This window comes from Panthera leo, chromosome B3, assembly GCF_018350215.1.
Source record: "Panthera leo isolate Ple1 chromosome B3, P.leo_Ple1_pat1.1, whole genome shotgun sequence".
Taxonomy (NCBI): Eukaryota; Metazoa; Chordata; class Mammalia; order Carnivora; family Felidae; genus Panthera; species Panthera leo.
The window spans coordinates 98,095,975-98,122,962 of record NC_056684.1 but is presented as its reverse complement, the minus strand read 5'-3'; the positions used below and the strand labels follow the sequence as shown (position 1 = coordinate 98,122,962).

At 43.1% G+C, this 26,988-nt stretch overlaps 1 protein-coding gene across 10 annotated transcripts in view; it reads left to right on the top strand.

Moving 5' to 3' along the window:
- The window catches only part of NIN (ninein), a 95,591-nt gene that overhangs the window by 6,103 nt on the left and 62,500 nt on the right, over positions 1–26,988 (top strand). For 8 of the 10 annotated variants that reach the window (XM_042943171.1, XM_042943176.1, XM_042943170.1 and 5 more), the window contains 3 exons: positions 2,952–3,155; positions 13,462–13,543; positions 25,521–25,681. In XM_042943171.1, the coding sequence (XP_042799105.1) occupies positions 2,973–3,155; positions 13,462–13,543; positions 25,521–25,681 (426 nt within the window). In that variant the 5' untranslated portion in view covers positions 2,952–2,972. Of the gene's footprint in view, positions 1–149; positions 2,673–2,951; positions 3,156–13,461; positions 13,544–25,520; positions 25,682–26,988 lie in introns of those variants that run through there. The other 2 variants (XM_042943175.1, XM_042943177.1) reach the window with 2 other exon arrangements.

Here is a 26,988-nt window from a genome sequence, read left to right as displayed (position 1 = left end):
TGTGGAAGAAATGGGCATTTCAGAATCTTCATAGGCTCATTTCATCACTCATTCAGGGTAAGGTTCCACTCATGGAATCTCCCTACACTGAGTCAGTGTCTGGTGTGAGGAACAGACTGTGCTATGCATTTGGGGGAGGATATAAAAGAAATAAGTTGTGGACCTTGTCCTTACGGAAATTTCTGCCAAGCAGGGAGAAAAAAAAAATTCTTGCACATGAAATTACTCACGAACATTTGAGGAATAATATCAACCAGAAAAAAAAAATGCGTTCTGTGCCAAACGAGGACTGACAACTTGTCACCATATGTAACATCTTCTGGATGTTTCCGTATGCTCATTTGTTCCACAGGGTTGAGGCTGTTTTCCCCCTCCAGTCAAAAGAATGTTCTCCAAAGCATAGCGTCTTGGGAAGGAGGGAGATGAAAAAAAAGAGATAAATAAGGAAAGCTGCTGTGAAATGAAAGAGATTTGATTTAGTGAAAAATCCAATGACTTCCCAAAGAGCAGGGCATGATAGCTTATTGAATCCAAAGCCATGGATGAGATCAGGACTTCTCAGTACATTATGAGTTTTATGGTCCCCTTTCATTGGTCTCAGTGAACCAATCCCCATGCCTTAAAAATAAAAAGGGGAAATTTTTGAATTCTTTCACTTTTGAGGGTTTTTTTAAATATGCAAAATCAAGTAAAAGTGGAATTGTCTGCCTTTTATGAAGTTGGTCAGATTATGTATAGCCCAGGGGACTGTAAAATTCAGAGTGAGTCTGAGAGTCACTGCAACCTTGAAAATCCCAGGGCCCCTGGGGATTCTCAGATCCTAGGCGACAACAAACTGACAGACTCTAACGGAGTCTCATTAGCCAGGCATTGGTCTTGTCTAAATCCCTAACTTTTGTGGCTTCGCTTAACACCTTGGTGTTTCTTTTCTGATGCTCTGATGTTTATATCGCACTCTCAACTTATTTTGAAAACATTTGCATGGTGATTAGTTAACCCAACAGACCAATCCTGGGAAGGCAGCCAGAACCGACAGCACCTTAGTAATAGAAAAGCTGAGAAAGAAGACCCCGAGACCAGGAGCCTGGACCTAAATGGTGCTGCTTTGCCTTAATGAGCGGCCCCAGTACGAATTGAGTAGTGGCCTTGAGTAATGGCCGAGCTGTTTGAAAACACCTTGAGTCTACCTCATTGTGCTGAAACTCCAGGTGGTCATGGTTGCATTTTAGCTTGTAATGTTTTGGATGGCTGCCTGTGGGAAGAAAACAGCACAGCCTAGAGCAGCACTGATGTGTTATGGAAGCCTCTCTCATTTACAGTTCTGGCCACGTTCAACACCTGAACTTGTGTGTCGCCCGTGTTGTCCATCTGCTATATGCACATCGCCCTTGAGTTAGAGAGTTTTCTTACTCAGGGCTTTTGTTAGTTAAAGGTGCTGCTTTGAAAACTGGGATGATGCTTGCCGGGGGCTGGGGCAGGGGGCAATGGGAAGTTGTTCTACAGTGGGTACAAAGTCACGCAGGATGAAAACATTCTAGAGATCCGCTGTACAACAGTGCACGTTTAGCGAAGAAAACGGTTGTGCGCGCTTAAAATTTTGTTAATAAATTTTTGTTAGGTTAGATTTCACGTTATGTATTTTTTATCACAGTAAAAAAAATATATGGGCAAGATAAATATATTTTTTGAAAGTGCTGCTTTTTATAGTCAAGGGGCTGGTGCTGAGAGCCTGGTTTAGATGGCTGAGGTCATTGTCTCAGGGGTCTAGGTTGTGTTTGGCTTCCGTTGCGTCATGGTGAAGGTAGCTTCAGACATGTGCATTTCAGGCTCTCGTCGGAAGACCCAACACATTAAAAATGAATTCTTGCACAACCAAAGAAACCCCCATATTTCACTCTTAAAATATGAGGTACCTAGAACTTTATGATGTCTGTTTTTAGCAGAAGTGATTCTGAGTTAATCATGAGCCTGTGTTTTTATTGATCCCATGGAAGGTGGGGAAATGGGAAGCCTGGGGTTGGGGGTTGAAAAGAAGGAAGACAGACAGACATGAGGTGGTCTGGATAATGGAGGTTCCCTGAGACTCTGTATGATTCATATGGTCTGTGGCTCCTCTGAAGCTCATAGTCTGAAAGGTTGGAATAGTGTTTTCCCCTTTCTCTAGGCAATTAGGCATTGCCTAAAACCCCCAGGGACTAAAGCCAGCTTCAGGGAATACCCTTCCTGTCACACCTCACGTAATTGCACCAGTGAAGTTAATTGCACTGCTTTTGGGGGAACTTGTGTAAAAGGCATTGTGTCTCATGTAAACAGGGAGGTGGTTTTGTGTTGTATCGGACATATTCATCCAGTGCCTCTTGCTGCAAGCCTCCATGCTAACTGTGATGGGGGGGCATCTAGGCTGAGCCAAGTGGAACTAGATAGCGTGGCCGCAGCGGTGGCTTGCGACATCTGGGCAGGTGGTCTGGAGCTCGCCGACTTGCCTCACAGCTCGGGCCCTGCAGCCTATATTGGTGCTAACAGTTAGTTTGAAAGGACGGAGTGTCAGAAGTGGCCTTTCACCTTCTGTACGTCCAGGGGCTCGTGAGCTGATAGAGAAGCGCTTTCAGTCTTGAGTTTGAGACTGGCCGCCTGCCCAAGGACCAGGCAGGAGAGGAGACTCCCTCATTCTGGTAACGTTACCCTGAGTGACCTGTGTAGCTGTGGCCCTGGTGTGAGTGCCTGTGTGGGCGCCTGGCCGGCCAGGGCTGGCTCCTGGAGAGACCTGAGGTCTTGCTGGGGGTGGGGTGAGGGGTGAGGGTGCAGCATCGCCTCTCCTGCCTGCCTCCACCGAGGTCCTCATGGACCAGCATCAGGGACCAAGGACGTACAGAACCTTCCCAAGGGGCTGGCGAGGGCAGGGGTAGGACTCCCGGGCTGCCACCACCCGCCCTTGTCTCTGTCGCACACAGGTGAGCGCCGTGGGCTATGGGATGGATGAGGTGGAGCAGGACCAGCATGAGGCCCGACTCAAGGAGCTGTTTGACAGTTTTGACACGACAGGCACCGGGTCCCTGGGACAGGAGGAACTCACCGACCTTTGCCACATGTTGAGCTTGGAGGAGGTGGCCCCAGTGCTCCAGGAGACGCTGCTTCAGGACAACCTCTTGGGCAGGGTAAGGTCTGGGGGAGAAGGCAGACAGCGGGAAGTGGGTGCAGCTTCTGTCCGGGGTGGGGGTGGGGTGCAGAGCACGCATGTTGCAACTTGCTTCTAACATCCTGGCTGTGTGTGCCCCTAGCTGTTAACCTGATAAACAGAAAAAATGTAATGGGTGGGACCCAGCAGTGTGGTTTGCTCGGGTGGCAAGGGCCCGCTTGAATTTGTGCTCTGGAATAAAGGTGTGCCCTGAGCTTCCCAGATGAAGAGAGAGGAAAAAGAAGCAATAAGAGCATGTTTTCCAACTCTTGTTCGTTGTGGATCATTTTGGGGACTCTATATTCATCGTTAGGGCAGAGGGAGGGGACTGAGATTTCCCTCGAAGAGAAAGAAAACGTAGCAAGAAAATTGCCGCTCACAGGATGAATAGATTGCTGTTATGACTTTTACTCCCAATAAAGCTATTTCTTGTGTTTCTGGGGTGAAGTATTAATTAAACCTTTCACCTAGGAAATAAGACAGGAGGATAAGTAAATACAGTGCAGGTTCATTTAAAACCCAGCAGGACTTGCTTCCAGCAGGGATATGCATGTGTGCCGATGTTAACTTCTGCATTTGACAACAAATAGTCATGTTGTCCCCACAGATCAAGTGACAGAAATGAGTAGGAAGTGAGAAGGGGCCTTTTTTTTTTTTTTTATATACCTCCTGCTGTTAGTGGAAAGGGTGTTTGATCTGTCTTGACCTCATATTGCCTTCAATTTTTGTAATTATAATTAAGAGCATCATTTGTATGGCTTTGAGTTGAGTCTTGCTGCTGATTTTTGGAATGGATGAGAGGAAGAAATGGGCATTGCTTTTTGAGCTCTGTTGTCATTGATGATGCTTTGTAGACAGTGGTTTTTATCATGTGTAAATTGAGGAAGGAGTCATGAAGCTCAACTTTATTCCGGTGACTGAATTTCTTTTTCTTCATTTCATTTTCGCTGTCTCTTAGATGACAAGTTGGATAAGTGACCTCAGATACAGTAGGATGTATTGACTGTCTGTGACAGGAGACAGATGGGAGTAGTGATCACCCTGAAATTAATGTACAAAGGATGCTATTCCCAGGGGCTTGGCACTATGAACATCATGTTTATCAGGGTTCACACTTAAAGAAAAAAAATGTGAGGTTGTTGTTTGTTTTACGAAAGTGAAACCCATTCTTGGCCACTCTTGGGGGAGGGATTAGCTGCCTGTGAAAACATGTGGTCCCTAAAAAATGCTAAAAATCTTGCTGCAAAAGTCATAGAATTGGGAAGTTTGAGGATGAAATCATTTGTTCCTCATTCATGTAACGCGCTCAAATGTGTTTTCATTCTGTCTCCATCTCGGACACCTTGGAGAGCTAAGGGAGTAGCGTTTCCCACTACTGTGGTCCTTGGGGATCTCAGCCCTTTTGTTGTATAAGGAATAGCACCGAGAGTGGATCTGTTTCAGTGCTTATTAAAGCCTGAGAAGAACAGATACAACCTAAGGGTTCCTGGAGAGGTTGTCTCCGCATCAGCATAAATACAGATCCCTCTGCTGTGCACAGATTGTACCTTAGCACTTACACAGTTTGCTCCAGATGTTGTACATCTTTGCCCTCGTTCAGCAAACTAGAACAGGGGAGCAGTTATCGATTGATTTGTTAACAACTTGACACTATCAGCCTGCTTTTTACGTTTGCTATTTGCCTGTGAATAATGAATACCTAAGTGGTCTGTAGCCTGATATTTACTTAGTGAGCCAGTGATAAAAGTTAAATAGATGTATGCATATTGATTTCACGTGGGAGGTCTCTGGTGACTGTCTTGAGAGCAGGGTTGGCATGAATTAATGCACTACCGTTCGATTTGCATTTTTTATGAAACTGAATTATTCTCCTCAGATGATCACATAAACTTGGCCATATGCTGTTGAGATATTCTATATAGTCTATAGTTATAAGGAAAAAATTCCTTAGAATTTGCTGAAGAATTCTAAGGGCTAACACCTTCTTGAGACGTTGAGTACGGATTGTAAGTTGTAAAATTGTAAGTTGTTTTCAATGCCAATCATCTTTCTTCTCTTTAGATGGTAATTGTAGAAAAATGTACAAGGCTTAGGAATTTGGTTTAACAAGGAGAAAGAAATAGTAGCATGACAAATCTAAATATAGTCATTAATTCAACAAATATATATTGTGTGTGTCCTATATGTTAGGCATTCTGCTAGTCTGTGCAACTTATTTATGTTTATCATAGACTAAGGTTTTCCATTAAATTGGTTTTTGGATACAGTAGTATCCAACAGTTTCCTGCATGCCTAGGGTTCAAATGTATCTTTAAATGTTAATGAGTGTAATTTTTAAATGAAACAAAACTTCCAAGTTTACCTTTATTGGAATTGGGCTGAATTGGTCATTTTTTTTCTTGAAAAAGGAATAAGCTAAAATGCATTGTTTTCCTCAATATGAATATTTTCTGTTTATTTTTATTTTAAAATCCATCTGTAATGAATTCTTGGCTTTTCTTTTTTAAGCCTAATGTTTCTTTTGACAGTGGTTAAGGAAAGTAACTGAAATTGACTTGCCATTTTCACGCCATTTTGCTACTAGGCCATTCAACCCTTTCAATTCATCTATCTGATCTTGCTTTATAACTTGAAGCCATATTCCCCTGAGCATAGTGCTTACTATGTAAGTGTTTGCAATGCCTGAGGATTGTGGATCACTGATTTGAAAGAAGGCAGGACACTGCTGGTAAGGTGTTTCCTGCTACATAATCAGAAGAGCTCCATCCATAGCTTTGTCATCAGTGAAGCACCTGTCAGGTGGGTAGGAGCCCAAGACAAGGGACTCCTGAAGACACTGAAGAACTTACAGTCTGGTCGGGTAATGTGCCTGGCAGGTGAACAGTCCTGGGAGCAAATACATACTACAAACATAGAAGAAAACAGAGCAGCATTAGCTCTTAAATTGAACCAAGTTTTCATCCTAGCAATTGATATTGGTCACAGGTGCTTCCTGGTCTTTTTGTTTCTTAGAAATGAAATGTTCTCATATGCCTTTCTCCTTTATTAGTAATCAGGACAGAAGTATACTTTACCTTGGTTTTATTGAAGGTGTTATTTATATAGTTTTAAAAATGCATTTTCCTTTACTTATGGAATATAACAACTTTGAGACAAAATAGCCCCCTGAGGTTCTGAGGCGTTTCCTTCTATACTTGCTAATATTAACCTGGATGCTGAAGTGTTCTATGTCTTTGGCACTCTTTAGAATCAAAACAGGCCACCTGGTAGCAGAACTTACCAGTGGCTTCCAAAGAGTCCCATAGGTGTGTGGACTTTGTTCATCAAAGGTGCTTTGAAATTTTTAGTTTTAAGATCTAATAGCTTTACAAATATATAATTAAACTCAGATTTCCCATCTTTCATTTTAAAGTGCTTGGGGGAGTCTTTTATAAATATCATGATTAATTTCATATGGTAGACTTGTTTGTTTCCAGTTCATTAAAAGCTTTTTAAAATTTCCTTCTCTTATACATATTTTAACCATTTGAAAAGTAAATCAGAAATACAGAAGTACTTTCTGGCAGTGATTATTTGGACTTGTTCTCTGTGTGCAAAATTACACTTGATCATCAAATAGTGTCTATTTATAACTACCTGGTGTTCATCCTCCTGTTTCATATTGATCTGAGGCTTTTTGAATGCATTGGAGGAAATGGTGGAAACATTTCTCATTGCGTCTCTTATTAAATGTCTGGACTTTTGCTGTATCTTACTGTTTAGCCACCATAGTTTAACCTGAAATGGTGAGGGATATTTTCTGATTCCCATTTTGTCTTATGACCCTGTGTAGACCATCACTCCCTTCTTTTACAACCATCTCTGTTAAGGTTGACTTGAACTCCTAGGGGTCTGTGGTTCCCATTTTTGGACAAGAAGAGAATCTGATTAAGAGGCTGCAAGATTTACTTCTGTATTAATACTTGGTTGTCAGACTTATTGCAAAATTAACTTTGGTTTTACATGCTGTGAACCTTGAGCCTCTCAGAGGTATTTAGTCTGATGGGAAGATCTTTGGCTCCCAACGAGAGGTGGGGAAAAAGTGCTGAAAGACTGTTCTCTTCTACCTGCTTTATTTCAGTAATGACTGTCTCTTTCTCTGGAGAAAGTATGGTCCAGAAGGCTGATCCGATTTCTGCAGTATTCCACTGATACTCTTATGAGTAACGTCTTTTCTGGACAGAGGGGACTTACCGTTCTTTTGTGTCCATCACAGATTTTAGACTTCGGTGTTGACCTGTATGACAAAGAAACCTTAGAGAACTTGGAAAAGTACATTGACCCATCCAAGGTCAGGCAACTCAGTGGAAGCAGCAGCAGGATAGGAACCCAGATTTCCCCATCCCTGAATTTGAACACACGTTTTCACAGCCTCCTTGGATTCCAGATATGCAAGAATGAATCTCATTCTCCACGCCCCTCTCATCACCACTACTACCACATCAAGACAGTATAATATTAGAGCACAGTCTTTGAAGTCAGACCTGGATTCAAGTACTGATTCTTGCCCCTTTCTAGCCCTATATGGCTAGGAGTGGAGAATGGATTTGCTAGAAACTTCTTTTGTGTGGCAGTGGTTGCATCCATCTCCATCTGTAGGTGGGGCCCCTTGGGTCAGTCTTGGAGTATGACTTCATACAGTTGCTTTAGGTTTGGACTTGTCTTTTTTTTTTTTTATTAAAAAAAAATTTAAGTTTATTTGAGAGAGAGAGAGAGAGTGAGTGGGGAAGGTGCAGAGAGAAAGACAGAATCCCAAGCCCCAGATGTGGGGCTCAAACCCACAAACTGCAAGATGATGACCTGAGCCAATATCAAGAGTTGGACGCTTACCCAACTAAGCCACCCAGATGTCCCGTGGACTTGCCTTTTACGATGGGCAATGGGCTTGCCCTTCTCCACATTGCCCCTGTCCACATTATCTATAGTAAATGACCAAAATCATCTGAATGCTTTACTAGAATAAAACATTTCACAACTATTTCTTTCTTAATGAAACAACATCTCTTTGTATCATTTCTCTTTTGCATAGTGCTGTAAACATCATTTTCCTGCACTGTGTCCTTCTGAAGAGTCCATATTTCTCTACCCGATTCAGCTAGCATTTAATGTTTTGAGTGTTCTTTCATCAGTTTCCCTGTGTATTGCTAGATATGAACCTCCTCTGTGTGATGATAGTTACACGGGCCTTTGTCTCGTTTAATAAGATCACTTGGTTCAACACTTGGCTTGAGTTTCTCATCCTGGATCTGTTTGTACTGCATACATGTGAAAACTGTATGTATTTGATCTCCATGATTGTGTAAGATGATTTTATGCAACGTTAGGTTCCTTATTCTACTTCCTGTTGCCGTTTTTTTGTGTGTGCGGTTTGAAGTAACGTTTTTTTCTTATGTGATACTTACTTTATTTTTGTCGGAAAGGCAAATTATGTTTCTAAAAAAGCATTCGTATGAAATTTGGAGAGGAAAAATGATGAGGTGAATTTCTATTATGTGCTGGTGACACATGACAAAAAAAATCAGATTTGACTAGTCTTCCCATTAGTTTAGTGTAAATGTCATGTGTGTTTTTAGTCTGTCATGTAATTTTCCCATTGCTGCAAACTGTCCTTTGAGGCATACAAGATATAGGAATGCTTGTAAAATGAATGGCAGCAATTATTATTCAAATGAGGGGGTGCCAACCAGGGGAAGCATGGCTTGGAGGCTTGTCACTGTGTGAGGTTTAATTGCATTGTATATTTGTGACGATTTCTAACTTTTAACGTAATGCAATAGTAAAGCTCCCTTGGAGGAGAAAAATGGTACTTACAAATTCCAGTTACTGAACTTAGTGAGCCTGCTGATGCACATTTCTTTACAATAGAGGGCATTTATTAACGTTTTGGTTCTGGGATGTGCCCTAAGGGGCTTTTCCACCACATCAGTATTCATGAACATTGTCAGAAAATAGCAGTCACCTGCCTCTATTAGAGAACTGTCTTCTTGGAAGATGTGGAATTTACTGTTATTTAAAGTGGAGGGTCCAGTGTCTCTATGCTCTGGCAGGAGGGAAAATAAGATCGGTTTAAGACTTAAGGCTGCTCCAGTTGTTTTGATCAGCTTGCCACGTTTTTGTTTTTGGATTTCTGGGTGTGTGTGTGTGTGGAAGAGGTCCATCAGATAGACACTGTTAGATTATGAAGAACCTCTGAGTTAATCAAGTTTAGTCTTTTATAGCCCCTTTTTCTTTAAAAAAAAAAAATGGCTGATTCAGTAGGTCTGTTTTGGAAACTGTTAAGCTCTGCCTGTGAATATCTCAGAGAAGCCAAATGTCATAAAAATGGTCTCTCCAGCTTGTCTTTGTGTCTCTCACAGCACTCACCAGCTTCTATCTTGTAAGTGCTAACCAACTTTCCTCTCTTCTTTCCTCTTCTCCCCTCCCACACTCAAGATTCTCCTCCTGACCTTTCACCCCCTGGAGCCCCAGTGTACTGTTTTACACTGGCTTTGTGTAAAGTTGGGGATTTGATGTGGGGCAGTTTAGGGATTTCCCTGAGAGGTCAGAGAGTGAAGCAGGTCTAGGGCAGGAGGGCTGCCAGGCTTTGATGAGTCCAGTCAGAAGTCCTGAGTTCACCAGGCAACCCCAAAACTTCAAGACGTGAGGCCACCAGCAAGGCCCATGCCTTTTTTGTGCTCTGCCTCCTCAATTCCAAGGAGAGATGCCTGCCTTACCTGGCTCATGTGGATGTTGTGAGATCCAAATGACCAAATGCCCAGGAAAGAAGGAACCTGCAATAATACACCCACTCATCTAGTGTTATCCAGGATCCACATTAATGCAATTTTCTGATAACAGCATCTCTTACCCCATTTAGTAGCAGTCTTACATAACCTTTGGGGATTGCAAACATTTTGTTAAAGTTTTGCCCTGTCAAAGAGGATATTAAACAGCATAAGATTATTCTTTTTTTTTTTTTTAAGTTTATTTATTTTTGAGAGAGAGAGAGAGACAGAGCATGAGCAGGGGAAGGGCAGAGAGAGAGGGAGGCACAGAATCCAAAGCAGGCTCCAGGCTCCGAGCTGTCAGCACAGAGCCCAGCGTGGGGCTTGAAACCACAAACTGCGAGATCATGACCTGAGCCGAAGTCAGATGCCCAGCCGACTGAGCCACCCAGGTGCCCCAGCATAAGATTATTCTTGATCATTTAAAATCTTCTTGGTCTATCAGTTATTTGTCTACATTATAAGAGCAATACTCTCAGCCTTTGTTTTGTGGCACATAGATATTTGTCTCAACACTAAATAAATAACCCCAGCCTATTAGGTTTTTTAGTGCATGTCTTCTCTAACAGTTGGTAGAGTTTTTAAGACAAGGTTTTTTAAGTTTAAAAACTGTATTTTTGTCTGAGGAAAGATAGTTAACGTCTTTACTCAATCCCAAGGTGTCAGTAGTTACTTCTCTTAGTACTTTACCTCAGAGCGCTCCTGTGTCTTATTTGCTGCTTCTAATCTATAGTGGTCTGGGAAGCAGGTAAATAAGCTTATAATAAATCAGGTTGAGTGAGAATAAATAGCTCCGGAGCTGGTTCTGTAGCATTTTCTGTGAGCAGAGTGTGTGGGCTTTTCCATGCCTTCCTCAGCTTTGGACATCGCTTCTTTGTTTTCCAGTTGTCTGCCGCTTGATTGTCTGATCAGCCATCTCCGTATAAATGAGGTTTTACTGTCTCAAAGGTCGGTTTGTTTGTATGAGGCTAACTATCCCTTAAATATGGTGTAACAGAGTCTTGGAAGTTGATGAGAATCAACGTCCAGATTGTAGGTATCTTGGTCACTTCTCAGGGTGAGAAATTGAGGTACATAGACTCATGGTGACCTTCATGGCCAATACTCCCTGAATTGAACTATGTAGGGACAAGATCCAATAACCTCTCTCAAAGCCCAGACCCAGCAGAGACCCAGAGGTGAAGTAGATAGGACTTGAAGTTCTCAAGGCAAGCACTTCCCTTTTCTGTTCAACTCATAACTGTGTCAAGGAGAGGCCAAGGTTTCATTCAAGTCATTCCCATCACTGTCCTAAGAGAGGAGAAACCCCAAGCTGAGGTCCCTAAGCACAGGAAATTGGATCGGCTTCTCTGATGTTGGGCAACTGCCCAGATCCTGGCGGGGAGGCAAGATCCCTGCTGTCACCTCCGCCACTGCCACTTGGCTGTCACGGTCACTTTCAGGGCCAGTTGCTTTGCTTGAAAATGTAGCCATTTCTCTGTAAAGCAGGGGAAACAGTCACCCCATATAGCTATTAGAGTATTAACTACCACTTACCTAGCAGTTGATAAGTTACCCTGGAAGTTCTAGACCCCTTATGTAACTCTCATTTTGATTTCCTAATGCCTCTGTGAGGGAGGTGTTACTATAAATAACATAAAAGGCATGCAGTGCTTTTCACACAATGGCTGCCTGGACCCCCTGTGACATTTCCTGAGAACATGCACTCCAGGCGGCAAGATCTCTGTCACTCTTGTTCACTGCTCTGTCAGCAGGGCTTAGGACATTGCCTGGCCCATAGCAGCTGCTCAATAAATATTTGCTGAATGAGTCCTAAACTTTAGTTGTTAGAGATCCCCATTTTTCTACATGAACAAACTAAAGCTCAGAGAGGTATAGTAATTTAGCCAGCTCACAGCAGGCAGTAAGTGGCTGAGGCAGGGTCAGAACCTGGACCCAGCTGGCTCCAGCACAGAGCCTGTACCCCAACCCTCCTCCTGCCCCCCGCCCCCCTGTGAGGAAGGAATGGTTCCAGTAGGAAGTAGTAAATGCCTGGCCAATGTCCATGGGCAGGAGAGCCCTTGGGTCTGTGTGGTTTTGAACTGGCTGCTTGGGAAGATGGCCTTGCCCCTGGGAACGGGACCCAGGATGCCACAGTGCCTGAAGCCCATACTCTGACTTTGGGACAGCAGCAGGACCTGGCCCTTTCTCCTCCTGCAGGCTCTGCAGTGATTTGTCTGCTGTGAACCCTAATTAGTATCGCTTACATTTCTGCAGTGTCTTCACCTTTTCATTGATTGCACGGCCCTGGCTCTCTAGCAGATGTCCTGCCTCCCTTGGCGGATTTCTGCTCTGGCTCCATAGGGTATACTGATTTTTAGTCTATACCATCTAAAGGGAGATGATTTTGGAAAGTAATTTGGAGTGATCAAAATGGTTGTGGTAGAAAAATCACACCTACTGTGGGACAGTATGGTAAATTGCATAGATAAGACAGGATTTTTTTCCTCCATTGTTTAGATAACTAATGAGGTTTGCTACTTTTCCCAGTATAATTCGCCAAGTGGTTTTTATCTGTCACTCATATTTAAACTTCTAGACAACGTTTTGTAACGGTGTCCAAAGAGACCCTTAGCGGCACAAATTACAAATTTACCAACTTTGAATTTATGTATAGGCTTCTGTGTTAATAGGTGCCACATCATTGAACTAGAATTACCGTGAGAAGGAATACCATCTTTCCCTTCTACCCCACGGTGAGGTCACATAAATTTAAATTATGGAAGAATACACTTGGCCATCAAGAAAACTGTTTTACCCCTTTAACCAAAGTATTTCCCCAATTCTAACTGAATATTTACTTAAATAAAACTCATGTTCTTTCATCCTTCTATCAAGGTAATTGTATTTTTAAGAATTCAAGACAAAGCTTCCCAAGGTTCTTTTATTCTTTGTGTTTGCTATTGATTTCTATTTGTTTATGGAGTCACAGGGGCCTTGGGAGATAAATATTATATACCTGCCTCAGGCAAGACTGTATTCAAGTCACCCTCAGATGATAGCTCACCCTCTTCTAGAATGTCTTCAGGGATGAAAGCATCTTTGGGGCATTGTTACAATGGATCATTTACTTGGGAAGTTTTTCCTAATGTCTAACCTAACATCTTTCTGTTGTGGTCTTGTTCAGAAAAATAAAAGGAGTTGAGTTCAAAACGTATCTTTTTCTGAGTGTATAAAGAGGGTTTTGCTATCTAGCTTTCTCCCTCGGGGTTGAATAAATATTGATGTTGATGTTAGGGTTTACAACACGGGGGTGTCAGAAATGATCAGCCCACTTTTCCCTTCAGTGCTTCAGAGAAATGAAGAAAAGAGAACAAAAGCTGTTTGTGACTCACTTCAAGGCTGTCAGGATGCTAACAAACGGTTCTGGTACCTTGAAGATGGATTTGCGTCCTTAAGGCTGTGGAAACTCTTTTGAACTCATTTTTAATTGTTTATTTTTAGGTGCATTTTGACCAATTTAAAGAAGCATTAATACTTATCTTGTCTAGAACTCTGTCAAATGAAGAACACTTTCAAGAATCAGGTAAGGGCACTCACTAACTTTTCTTCTCTACACTCCCCTTTAAAAATTGCCCAGGGAAGAATTTGGGGACTTTGAAGCATGTCTATGAAAGATTTGGGGCATCTGCCTCTTGCAGATTGAGTTATTTTGAGTGACTTGTCTTCTGATATTATCCTAAAAGCCTTGCAGCTGTTGAACACTGAAATGAGGCTTCCCTACCACAACAGTGTATTATGGAAGAAATAATTGGATTGTTCCTAGGCAATATGTCACATGGCGTGGCAATAACTCATTCCTAGAATGGGCAGAGTGAAGCCGAATGGTTCTACCTTCATCCTTATTTCCTGTGTCCGTGGAAGGATCTGAATTGGGGGAGAATTTTGCCTGAAAGAAGAAGAGTGTCTAATTTAGAGATAATTTTACTTAGTAGGTGGATAACCTTTTGCTACAGACATTATCGTATATTATAATTGATAATATATATCTCAAGTGATAGTTTTGAGGACCACGTTTTCATTTTTCTGTTTTCAGTGTCTAGTAGAAGGCTTCACACATAGTAAGTATTGAATGAATGTTGAAAAATAAAGAACTTACTATTTCACTTCACTTAGTTTTTTAAAAAGCACTGTAGATTATAAGACATCATTTTATGTATATCTGAAAAGAAAAAGTTTTTACCAGTTAAAATAGCAAAATGCCATTGATTGTAAGACATATCCTACTGTCATAGTGTTCAAATCTAGGGTGTGTGTGTGTGTGTGCGTGCCTGCCTGCCTGCCTGTCAGTCTGTCTGTTTTGGGTCGGTGAAATATGGTAAATATTTAAAGGAAAGTCTAAGCAGTGCTGATATTTGTATTATGGTACAGTCCAGTTTTATCAAATATTGGTTGTCAGGCTAGAAGTAGGGGTTGCTGTAAACAAGCATGAGGGGATTTTTGGGGTGATGAAATTGTCTCACATCTTGATTATGGTGGTGGTTACAGATTTTATGAGTTTTTCCAACCCACAGAATTGTGCACTAAAAGGAAATTTACTCTATGTGAATTACACCTAGATTTTTAAAAACCTGATTTTAAAAAAGATAACATAGAAATATAGTCCAGTTTTTGAGACTGAGGAAAAATCATTAACATTTTGTCACTACAAGGAGTCATTCAATGTGACCTATTTAGATGAAGCACAGATGGGAACTCATTTCTTATCTTCACTGGTGATCTAGTTCTCCATCATACCTTCTGGAATGCTCAAGATTTGTGTCATATCTGTGACCCTTATGTTTAGCAGTGTTTTGGGTTCTGGATCGAACATCCCCTTTCTGTGTATAGTACCACCCCAAGGAAGGTTATCGTCAACTCTGAGGCTTGCCAGAGCTCTCTAGAAGCCTACAGTGAGCCTGTGGGGGAGGTTATTGCCTTCTGGAGATTTTCCAGACTACTAATAGAATTTCAGTAGATGACCACTGCTGGAACATGGGCTTTTGTTCTTACGAGGTCTCACATTTTATTGGTATTTTTATTTATTTGAGGTTGTTGGTCATTTTTTTTTTTTAACATTTATTTATTTTTTGAGAGACATAGAGACACAGAGCACAAGTTGGGGAGGGGCAGAGAGAGAAGGAGACACAGAATCCAAAGCAGGCTCCAGGCTCCGAACTGTCAGCACAGAGCCCGACGCGGGGCTTGAACTCACAAACCGTGAGATCATGACCTGTGCCGAAGTCGGATGCCCAACCGACTGAGCCACCCAGGCGCCCCATGAGGTTGTCTGTCATCTTGATAACAATAGCGCAAGATCTTGGGACCCAGAATAGAGCTTTGGTGACATCTCCACATTTTAGTTAGTAAGAGCCTCCGTAACATAAACTCGGTAACATAAACATTAAGTTTGTGGTTCTTCTGGGTGCTGGTCATGTGTTTTTATGTTGGTTTGGAATGGGCAACTCTGACACTAGTCCGCATGACCTCTTGGCTGCCCTTTCTTCAAAACCTGCATGGTCACCTGCCAGAAGATTGTCATAATAAATGCACAGACTTACAGTGACCCCAGATGTGAAGGGTACCGCCTAGAGTTGTTCGGTGCTGGGATCTAAATAATAGGATGAGGAGGCGGACAAAGGCTGGCCTAGTTTGCCAGTAGCTGGGAAGTAACGTTGATGAAGCTAGCTCCAGACACTGGTTTCAGAGTTATGTGTGTGCCCCGCTGCCGTGCAGGTCAAGACCATAATTTGGACGGGTCTTGCAGGACAGCACCCAGAAGGGATCTCGATGGTTTTGCTGTGTGCCACATGCTTCGGGTAGGCTGTAGCAAACCCTCGTTACAAAGCTGTCCCAGATCGGTGTGATGGAGTGGCAGAGTACTTATCGATAGCAACGTATCCAGCATTTACGGGACCTCCCTAATGTTTGGCCTGGTGGGATAAAATCTAGGATTGAGCCAGCGCCTTAAAGGGCATTTTATCTCAGAGGAGGCAGTGAGTCAGCGCTTCCTCCCACATTCCCTGCTTTGTTCCTGACATCTCTGCTTTTTCTGTCTTTTGCCCGTCTCTCTCTCTCCGGCCTTTCCAGTTGTTCTTGGGGATCATACAGTTCTTTGCACTGAAACGTGTTCCCACCCACTCTAAAATGTGATTCAACCCCCACAGGCAGACTGGCTTGGCTGGTGAGAGAGAAAGAAGGTTCCGGACTCAAATGCAGTATCAAGAGGCCGTCTCAGTTCACCCCCACCTTCCCCTTTATGAAAATAACTATCACCTAAATCATAGACCGTATGATTGTAGGGCTGGAGAAAACACTGACAGCTTATCGTGAGCACCTGGAGGCCCAAAGAGGCACATTGCTTAACTGAAGTCTCACAGATGGTGGCCCAGGAGGATGCTGAGGGGCTCACCAAGGGACTCCCCCAATCTAGGAAGCATGTTAACCCCCAGTTGGATGAGCTGGGGGTAAACCCAGTCCTCAGTCAGTGCAGTATGGCCAAAAAGATTCTGACAAGTGGCCAGAGTCAGCAAGAAGGGGAGGAAAAAAAAAACAAGTTTCACCTGATCATTAGTGACAGAAATGCCTGTGTCTGCAGCATTATTTGGCTTTTCAGTACTTGTACATTTGTTACGATAAGGGCCAGACCTGTGCTATTTTTGTTTTGTCTTTTGAAATCGATGGACCAACTAGACTTTGAGAGAAAAGATTACTCTTAAACTGTGGAAGGTGACCGAAAGAATAGGGCCACAGTGCACAGCCTTTGAAACAGAATGGGTCATGAGTGGAAATTTTATAATACCTAAGATTTTATAAGTTATACCAGATGCTGTACCAGACTATCCCATAGAAAATCCAGCTTGATATGGCGGAAAGGCCCCTGAGCCAGCAATGATAAAATACTGGCTCTGCTTTTCTAATTGGTTGGCTTTATATGTCACAACCTTTGGGGTCTTTGGTCACCTCATGTGGGAAAGAAGTTGTACTGGAAAATACTTAAACTCCGTTCAGCTCCAAGATGGAGTCGTGTTGTCTCTGAATATCTAAATGACATCTAAATTTATGGAAAAGGCTAGCTTTGCTTTTCTGTCAGATTTTACCTAACATAAATCGACATTACAAGGTTCTGCTTGCTAAGGGCAAATGCCCAGTGGATTTCATACCTTCATATTCCTCTAATAAAAGGCAGTTATATATAAATAAAAACGAAGCTATCTTAGAATTTGAGGGGAGATGGAATTAAGTCATTATTTCCATAGACTTGAGATCTGCCATCTATAACGTCTCTGAGGTACAGTTTCTTTTTTTTAAAAATTAGCGTGATTTTTCAAATTAGATGATTTGTAGCATCTTTTTCCTCTGATAATTTATGATTCTAAGACTCTTAGGAAAAAGCTTTTTTTTTCCCCTAAGTACACCACCACCACCACCACCACCACAGTGAAAACTGCTGCTATTCAGATAAGGACAGAAAAATGGATTGGGGATATAGGGAATTGTTTGTAAATTCCTAACTGATTAACATCACCAGTGACATAATCCCTTCCTATCTACATGTACAATTTAATTTTTAAATTATTTTCCTGGAATAAGAGAGGGGCAAAAACCTAATTATTAGTTACTTATTCAATTTGCTGTGGCTTTGGATTATAGGATTTTTGTGATGGAAATGCTGGCACAGGCTCTAAGCTATACGGCATCGGCATACTGTCTGGATCTGCTCTCCGGAGATTTTGTCCTTGTTCGATGCATCGTGCATTAGATTTCTGTTCAGTGGAAGATGTTAGCATCATACAGGAAGCCCTTTCTTTCCCTGATAGGGTTAGAGTAAAAATCTTCCCTTTGTTTACTGGCAAGGGAAAACTCGAATCTAGAAAAACCAAATCGTTAAGAAAATAAGACTATGCGTGGTTATGGGGCAGGTGATTTTTTTAAAAATAAAATTCTTAATTCCAGGAGCTGCCCTAATGTCATTATTTTTCTTACACTTTGAAGAAGCTATGGATATAATAAACAGATAACTTTTCATTCACTGAGCAAGTGTGCACTGAAGCAGGCCTTCTGGCCAGGCCCCGGGCTAGACCTTTAATTTGCAGCGATTAAAGATATGTGTTTGCAACTGTCTTTAGAGACCTTGGGCCCTGCACTGATGTCTGGCTGAGGGCCCTGCTTTTAGGAGATATAGGCACCAGTGGCCCACCCATTGTGCTTGGTTGTCCTTTCTCTGGTTGTTACAAAATACTCAAATAACTAAGGATTTAGTTCCCTGTTTCCCTGGTGTCTGTGAGATGCTAACGCTGAGGACCAGAAAATTTTTCCAAAAGTTAAAATAAAACCACTACCATCACCACCATCAAGAAAGGAGTGGAGTCATTTCATAAGTTAAGAGAGAATTGGAAACACTCAGGCCCACTGGTGGTCATGCAAAATGATAAGATCTTATTGGAATCATATCAAACAATGGGCACCAAAAGCTGTAAAAATGCCTTTGGCTAATGAATGCAGCTCTCAGATTTTTATGCTGTGGAAATATTTCTGTATGTGCACAAAGATGTGTCTATAAGGATAGTCATTTAGAGTAGTGGGAAAAAATAAAGTAGTGGAAAAATATATATCAAGCATAAATATTTGTTTTTGTTTTTTTTTTTTTTTCAAGCATAAATATTTGATAATGTATAGTTAGACAAATCGTGTTGTATCTGTAATCACAGAACAAATAGCAATTCATGTGTACTATAGAACACTTGTGATGATTTTACGAAGAGTATTTATGATGATTTTGCATGTGCTTTGTTTTTACTAAGGGTAAGAAGGCATTCTTTAAAAAAATACATGTGTTGGGGCACCTGGGTGGCTCAGTCGGTTAAGCGTCCAACTTCAGCTCAGGTCATAATCTCACGGTTTGTGGGTTTGAGCCCTGTGTTGGGCTCTGTGCTGACAGCTCAGAACCTAGAGCCTGCTTCAGATTCTGTCTTCCTCTCTCTCTGCCCCTTCCCCACTTGTGCACGCTCTTTCTCTCTCTCTCAAAAAGAAATAAAAATTAAAAAAATTTTTCTTTAATTAAAAAAAGCATGTGTTGTGCAAAAACCAAAATACTCACGTGAACAAAACAGTTTACTAAGGAGTTATACCAATGTTTTAAGTTTATTTCCACACCAGAGTCCGAGAAGATTTCCAAAGCAGGGACATGAAAATGATACGAAGTATAGCAAATTGGTGTGTCCCTCTCATCTCAATCAGCCCATTGATAAAGGGGAAGGAGGTGACAAGGAAGAGAAAGTTAGAGCAAGAATGAAATGGAGGTGGTTCCACTTTCTGAGATGACGGATTCGATAACATCATTATGCTTGTGCCACTAATCTTACCCAATACAAAAAAAATGAGGTCGGAAAAGTTTGCTGCGGGTTTGGGGGCTGCACTGGTCCTGCCCACCGGCCCCCCAGCCACTGCTGGCTCACAGATGTCTGGGTGGGGGGACCCACTGGGGTGTGTCTTCATCCAGGGCAGGAGCCACCTGACAAAAGAGTGACCTTGTCCCACCTAGCCCCTGTTTTCTCTTCCTCCAGATAAGTAGACTAAGCCTTCATGACATTAAGTACTCCTCATCTTTTTAACAACTGAGGGTTTGAGTCCAAGTCTGTTTGAATCAAAGCCCAGGCTCTTTCCATGAAGCTCTTGTGCCCTGGGAAGCATTACAGTCCAGCTGGGTAGGTGATTCTAACATGTAAAATGCTTTTAGAAAAATTTGACCATGACCATTATTAAGTCAGGAGCTATCGACAGTACAGGTTGTGCTAAATTCGTAGAAGCAAAGGTTCCGTGAAGGTTGTGCCAAGCAGTTACTTGATAGAGATAAGTTTTGAGTTGAACCTGGAACAAAGGGGAGGATTCACTTAAGTGAAAGGTGAATCTCTGCCTTCTTCCCCAAAATGGCTCCAGATGCATGCATGACCTTCCAGTGGGGATCAGCAGGCTGACATCTCTAGGAGAAGCCTAAGGAAACAATCCTGTCATCATTATCAACTCAAAGAGTTTTTCCTGTTGATCTTGAACTGCTTTAGGGCTGAACAGACCATCTAGTCAGACCACTCAGTCCCGGGGGTTGCCAGCCACACCCATCCACCATTCCTGGGCACCCTTGTGGGGTGCAGACCTTAGCCTCAGAGCTTTCCTCCCAGGCAAGGTTAATCAGAGCCATTCCATTAGCTTTGTGTCCTGAAGTGTCTGTGTTCCAGCAAGAAACTTCCACTCAGATTGGTAAGAATTGACTGGAGACTGCTCCTAAAATTCGGTCACTGCATTCACTGAACGCCTAGATGAATGTATGCATCTTGTGTGGGGACTGCAGAGGGAGGGGTAGCTGGGAGCATCGTGCGAGTGGCCAGTGAGCAGCTGCCCCGGAAAGGGCTGTGTATGCACAGAAGTGTGGGGTGGTGACCCTGCTTGCTGATGACCTCCCACAGAGGCAGGGAGCACCTTGGGAGGCAGGAGGAATGGCAGATAATGTTTAAGGGCTTTCCTGATGTCTTTATGTTGTTCATTCTCTCTTGGATTCTCTTCTCCCCTTCCCTCCTTGGGACATCCCCCGTTTCACCCCTGTCTTCTTTCCACCACTCCAGCTCACCTCTGTCCTCCTCCTTGGACCCCCACTATACTTTGCTTCTACGTCTCAGTTCCCTCCCCCATCTGTTCCTACTGCTGCCCCTCTCTGTCTCTCCATAGGCCCCTAGATCCCTGCCCATCTTGTCCCACCCCCTCTCCCTTTCCCCATCTGCACATACTTCTGTCCCTCCCTCTACCTCTCCCTTTTTCTCTCCCCCTCTCCTTCTCTTGGCCTTGGTCTCCCCTTTAATTCTCTCTCTGCCCTTTTCTCTTACTTAGTATCAAGTATGGGGTCATACTCTGTGCAGTCTGCATGTAATGGTGTTCACAGGAGGCAAGGAAGTGGGGAGCTGCCTGACTGCCCTTTCCCAGGGAAGCTTCTTGGGAGTGCTTGTCCTGAGATTTGCACATGCTTCATTTTTGACTCCTTATTTTTAAATGAGTTTCAGGAATCCGTGAGCTCAGCAGAACTGTAATACGGAGGGCCTCAGACTGGCGTTACTCTGTGCTGAGGGCCTTTGACTTTGGAAGGTGCCAGTGTCTGTGGGAACGATTGTCCAGCCTAACAGAATGGGGCAGGAGGGGAAGTAGAAAGCAAGGGTGTTTTCAAGCAATTTTAAAATAAGAATATCAGCACCAAAAAGGCAGAGCTCTCTTCTTCATCCTGTAAGTATCCTCGGTCAGTTTTGGGAACAGGGAAGTTTAAATCAAAAAGCGATCAAATATCCATCTTATCCCTCAACAGGTACAACATGATACTTTGCCCACGGCAGGTGTTCAATAATTAGAAGCTATAAGAATCTACCTGATATTGGAGTGTGTCTTTGCAACTCTCCTGTAACTTCTCGGTGTAAGTGCCGAGGAAGGCGCTCCATCCCAGGTCCCAAGCTTGTGTTTTTGTAAAGAAAGCATTGATGGAATACATGGTGTTTAGGCTTTCCTGTCACCCCTTCCGCTTCCTCTTGGGCCCTCATTGTTTTGCCCTTTGGCTCCTGGGGAGAGCTGAGCCTTCCAAGTGGAGACCTACATCAGGAAGGCTGCAGTCAGTCTGAAGACCACAGGAAAGGGTGCTCTGTACTCCTCAGCTGGAGTTGAGGCAGGGAGGGAGTGGAGAGAGGGGAGAATGGGTGAGTGTCAGAGGTTTACCCTGCCTCCAGCTGGCTTATCCCCTGGGTGGTCCTTCCTACTGACACTGTATTTCAATTTTCCTTTTATTATAAGTGCAAGCCCTTCTGGTCACAAGTCGTACATGTATGTGTACAGTGATTCACCCTGATTCTGGAAGGTGGACATTATCACAGGTCTGGAGTGTCTCTTCTTGGGACAGATGAGATCTGGAGTAAAGAATGTGATATCTGACCATCCAGTTGTTGTTTGATTTCTAAGACTGGAAGGAACGGTATTTCTTTTGTCTTTTGAACTCCCATTGAGATTCCCCTTCCCACCCCATCTGCTCTGTAGAGACTATCAGTTGCTTCCATATTCCTCTAGCAGTGTTTAGGGGATTGAATCAAGATTTCTCTGTTGTCCCCTACTCATAACTATGTGTTTGGTTTATGGAATAAAACCTGAATCATCTAAACTAAGGTAGGACTGCTTCAAAGCCACTTTACTATGACTGGTGAGTTTCATAATAAATTCTCTGAGGATGGGGTCCAAGGCACCTCTAGGCAGGCTCAGCTTGTCCTCTTTCCTTGAAAGCCTATTTTTATTTTTGTCAAATAGGAGAAATAGAAAACTGAAAGAAGCAAAAATGACTCCGAAGCTTGGCATCTGGGTAAAATCATAAATGTTCAAAGAAAGAAAACACTGCAAGTCCTTTATATATTGTTTGTATCACTGGCATTTCCTAGCCCTCCTTGGAGCACGTGATTGGAGCAGTCACTTACACTTATGTTAAAGAAAGCTATATGATGTAAGCAATTTCATTTCTGTTTTTAAGTTTATTTATTTATTTTGAGAGAGAGAATATGCAAGAGGGGGAGGGCAGAGAGAGAGGGGGGGTGGAGGGAACCCCAAGCAGGCACTGTCCTGCCTGGGCAGAGCATGATGGGGGGGGGGGGGCTCCATCTCAGGAACCCTGAGATCATGACCTGAGCCGAAACCAAGAGTCGGGAGCTTAACTGACTGAGACACCCAGACGCCCCATATTATCTGGCATAACTAAAATTGTTCTACAGTGAAACCCTGACATGTGTTAAGTTACATCTGGATGTGTTCGTAAAATGCATCAACTTTGCCCCAGGGCTGCAGTTTTCTAAGTCTCTGTTCGGCGTAAGGATGGGGTTGGACATTCTTTAATTATGGGGTGTAAGAGTGTCTTAAAATCCATTTGGTGGACTGTTGCTGTGGCCTTTTAAAGGCCTGGTTGAGTTGATAAGGAAAATCATAGTTTTCAAATGTTTAACACAATAATGACTGTTGACCATGAATGTTCTCTCTGGACCTCCTTACTTTTGCTGTCTTTCTTCACTTCTTATCATGTAAGTACAATGATGCTCATGCTCTAAGGAGAGGAATATGTGAGTGTGTAAGTCAAAGGAGTCACTGTAATTGGTTCAGTTAGTCTAATTCTTTATTGGTCACATAGAAGGTTTGGGAAATGCAGTGTGAGGTAACATTAACACTCCATTTTTCCTTTGTGCTAATCTCTTTATTCCAAAGAAGAGTGTATACTTGACTAGATTTCGCTAGAAATTGACTTTGTGATATATTTACATTCTGCTAAAGATACTAAAAGCTTGTTCACAATTATAATAATAAAATATAAATAGAAAACTTTAAAAACTCTTGGCAATGCAAAAATAAGTAAAATAAACCCAAATCTCCCAGGGTCCCTAATGGCCCACAATCCACTAGTTCTCTTCCTTATTCATATCCCTGCAGGGCATGGGATATTTAGTGGTACATAACTGGGAGACCATCTCATCCACAGGCGGGTTTTGGAGTCAATTACAGTAGGTTTTTTAAGATGGCTGCTTCGTCCCTCTACTCTTTTCCTCCGTAAAAGTGCAGCGCGCAGTGAGAGCTCCTTTGCCATTTCCATCCCCAGACCACGACTGTTCTCACACTGGGAACATGTCATGTTCCGTTTTCTGACGTTGTCAGTTTTTCTTTTAATCTTTTCCACCCCCATCCCCACCCCCACCCCCACCCCCACCCCCACCCCCACCCCCATCGTCACTAACGGTGTACCTTGTTGTCTGCCAGTAAAACTTAAGAATGTGTAATAAATTAAGGATGGTTCTACATTGCCTCTTTATCTGACTAGCATCTGTGGGTGTCAGCTGCCAACAAGTAGCTCGGGTGTCTGGGCCGCTCCTGAATACTCACAGGCTGACACACTCTCTCCTGATGAAAGGTACCTTCAAATGTGCATGTGATTTTCAACCTAAATTGTGTATGCTTAAACTCTTCCTGTAAGAGAATCGCTCCACCAAATACAATGACTTGGCTGGGACTTTTTAAAAGCTGGATATAAATATCACTAGAAATTATAGAGCAAGCATAAATACTTCACTCTGAGCTGTGCTGAGCATTTTCAGAATGCTTCGGACCACATCTGTGAAATCTGAGCGTATATCAGAGGAAGGGCATGGGGGTGCGGGGAAGGGCAGAGTTAGTCACACAGGATCGCCGGCCTTCCCAGGGAGGCTACGAAGTAATGGCTTAACCCCTCATGTGGTTTCAGTGGTGGTAAAGGAAGGCTTTTGTTCTTTCAGTTCTTATCTAATTGACCACCCTGGTTTTGATGATGTGTGTACATAACCTCATCCGAAAATCTCCATGTGTGAGTTGAGACACATCTTGTTAAGACTGTCGTGTTCAAATAGAATACACGTTATGTTCTCAGAGAGACACCGTGCTTTTGCGGATGATAAGAACTGAAATCAACACCTTGCTGATCTTTTGTATTTTAATAGAATATTTTATGCTCCTAATTCTGTGCAAGGTGCTAAAAAATCTCTGTATCTAAGATGACACGTGCATTGAGTGAAGTATTTATTTTATTGCTTTAAAGCCATCCGTTGTAGAGAAAGGTTAGTGTGGGGTGGCGGTGATGGCGGTGGCGGCGATGGCGGTGGTGGTGATGGCGGTGGCAGCATTGGTGGTCGTGAACATGGTGAAACATTGAACCTGAGACATGTTACATCAAAATGCTGAGGTCCTTCTTTAAGGTCAAGAAATAACCCTCCTGTGAGGCGCATTCCATTTTGTTTTGTACAACACCAAACTCATGAAGAGAATAAAAACAAAATGTACCATTTTTCTGTATACAGTTTTGCCTTTACTATTTTATTCTACAGCTTTTAATTTTATAATGCGATCTTGATGCCAGGTTTCATGTAAGCGATGAGCTGTCATTCATTTATTAGGATCCACTGTGTCAGTTTCTTTGTTCTGTCATCCCGCTTGTCTGATGGATCAGAAGGTGGGATGGTTAACAAAGGAGTCACTGAGGTACAGGAGGGGTGCGTGAATACTAACAGTGCTGATATGGTGTTCGCTTTATCATTATTTCCCAAGACTTCCTCTAGCGTGTCTCTTTGTCAGTACGATCTCCCCCTCTCCCTTTCCCCCTCCCTGCACGACACCAGCTTAATAAACAGAAGAACAAATATGACTCCTTGCTTTATCCTGATCTTAATTCTGTACTTCTAAAGTCAGACGCTTCTGCTGGCATTGCATCTCTCCCGTTGTATGCAGAGATGCGCTCCGGCTGCTGTCAGTCATTCAGAATTAGAAGCTGTGCTCTGCGTCTGACCTGGCGCCTCATATACGCCCACATCCCCGCACAACTGGCAAACAGTGGTGGTTTATTTTGGGGGCTAGTATAAGAGGCTGTGTCTGACAGCTGTGAGTGTCAGCTAAGGGCTGAGACTGTCATGTAATGTGGCCTCAACTCTTGTCTCCCTGCCTAGACTGTTCACTAGAAGCTCAGCCCAAATATGTTAAAGGTGGGAAGCGTTACGGACGAAGGTCCTTGCCTGAGTTTCAAGAATCCGTGGAAGAGTTTGCAGAGATTGAGCCACTAGATGAAGAAGCACGGCCTTCACACACCCCAGCCAGTGACCGCCACGAGGTAAGGAATTGGACAGGCACATCTATCCGGACCAGAGGTGCGGTGACGGACGGATACCCCTGCCACGGTGGTGTGGAAACAGGAGAACTGAGGGATTTATGGCTCTTCTCAGTTACCAGCTACTTGCTAATCTTATTACTTGGCCTTTTGGATATAGACGGCTAATTTTTCTTTTGTTTGAATGTTTTCACCTCTGTTTCAACTTCTGGAGAGCTGACATTTCTGTGCAAGCTTTGTGTTTATATATTTTAAAATTCAGTTATTTTCCTATTTTCTGGGGTCTGCCACTTTGAGCACTTCTTAGGAATATGTCTCTCCTCGTGGCACTGTCATTTTTAGTTATGTAAAAAGCTGCCCCCCCCCCCCACCCCCGGCAAGCTATAAAACAGCATCTGTGGCAGGTAGGAAACAAAAGCAGTGCGCTTAGACATTTTGAAAACCGCGCCTTATCTATCATGGCGGGATAAAGCAGCTTTCAAACTCGGTTCTTGTGGTCTCAGCAGCTCTCGTGGTTCTCCTTCCTGGCACCCAGGCCCGCCTGGCCTTCCAGCAGTCAGATGTGCCCACTTCCCTCATCTCCCTTCTTCCCCTTGTACTCATCGCCGTACTCTATCAATGAAGGAGAAGCAGTAACATTTTCTTTATTCATTCCTTACGGCTCATTTACCAGCATGCCATTTATAGAACATGATTGAAAACGCCATGCTGAGCAAGCTCTAAATATTTCTTGCAAATCCCAGCTCAGACTGGGGATGCAAATATTTCAGATATTAACATAAGCTGGGAAAGAGACAAAGTGTCTCAACCTTCTTAAATAGCCCGTAGATGGTGGTTTCCTGGAGGTGTGTGTGCACGTGTGTGCGCGCGCACGTGGGCATTCATTGCTAACACCCGTGTTCAGCTCATTAAAATCCACAGGAAGCTTGCTCCAGTAATGACCCCAGCAGTCAGACATCTAGCATTTTCAGTCTTCCAGAATGCCCACAAACCCAAAGGTAACAGATCCTAGGTACTGAGCAAAAATGAAACCAGCCAGAGTACATTTAGAAGACACAGGACTGGTGGTCTACTGATCCCGAGAAGTTTGCACCATAGTTTTAAAGGAATACCTGTCCTCACACCAGAGGTGAAGGAGCAGTGGCAGACATGTGAGAGAAGAAAAGAGGAAGAAAAGCTAGAGAAGAGAGAGAGAGAGAGAAACTTGCCAAATGGTGTAAGGGTGGCATGGGTGAGAGGTGACAGCTGAAGACAGAAAAGGCAGTGAGAAGCAAGGAAGAGGCGCCTGGGGCCAGCCAGGGGCAGAGGCT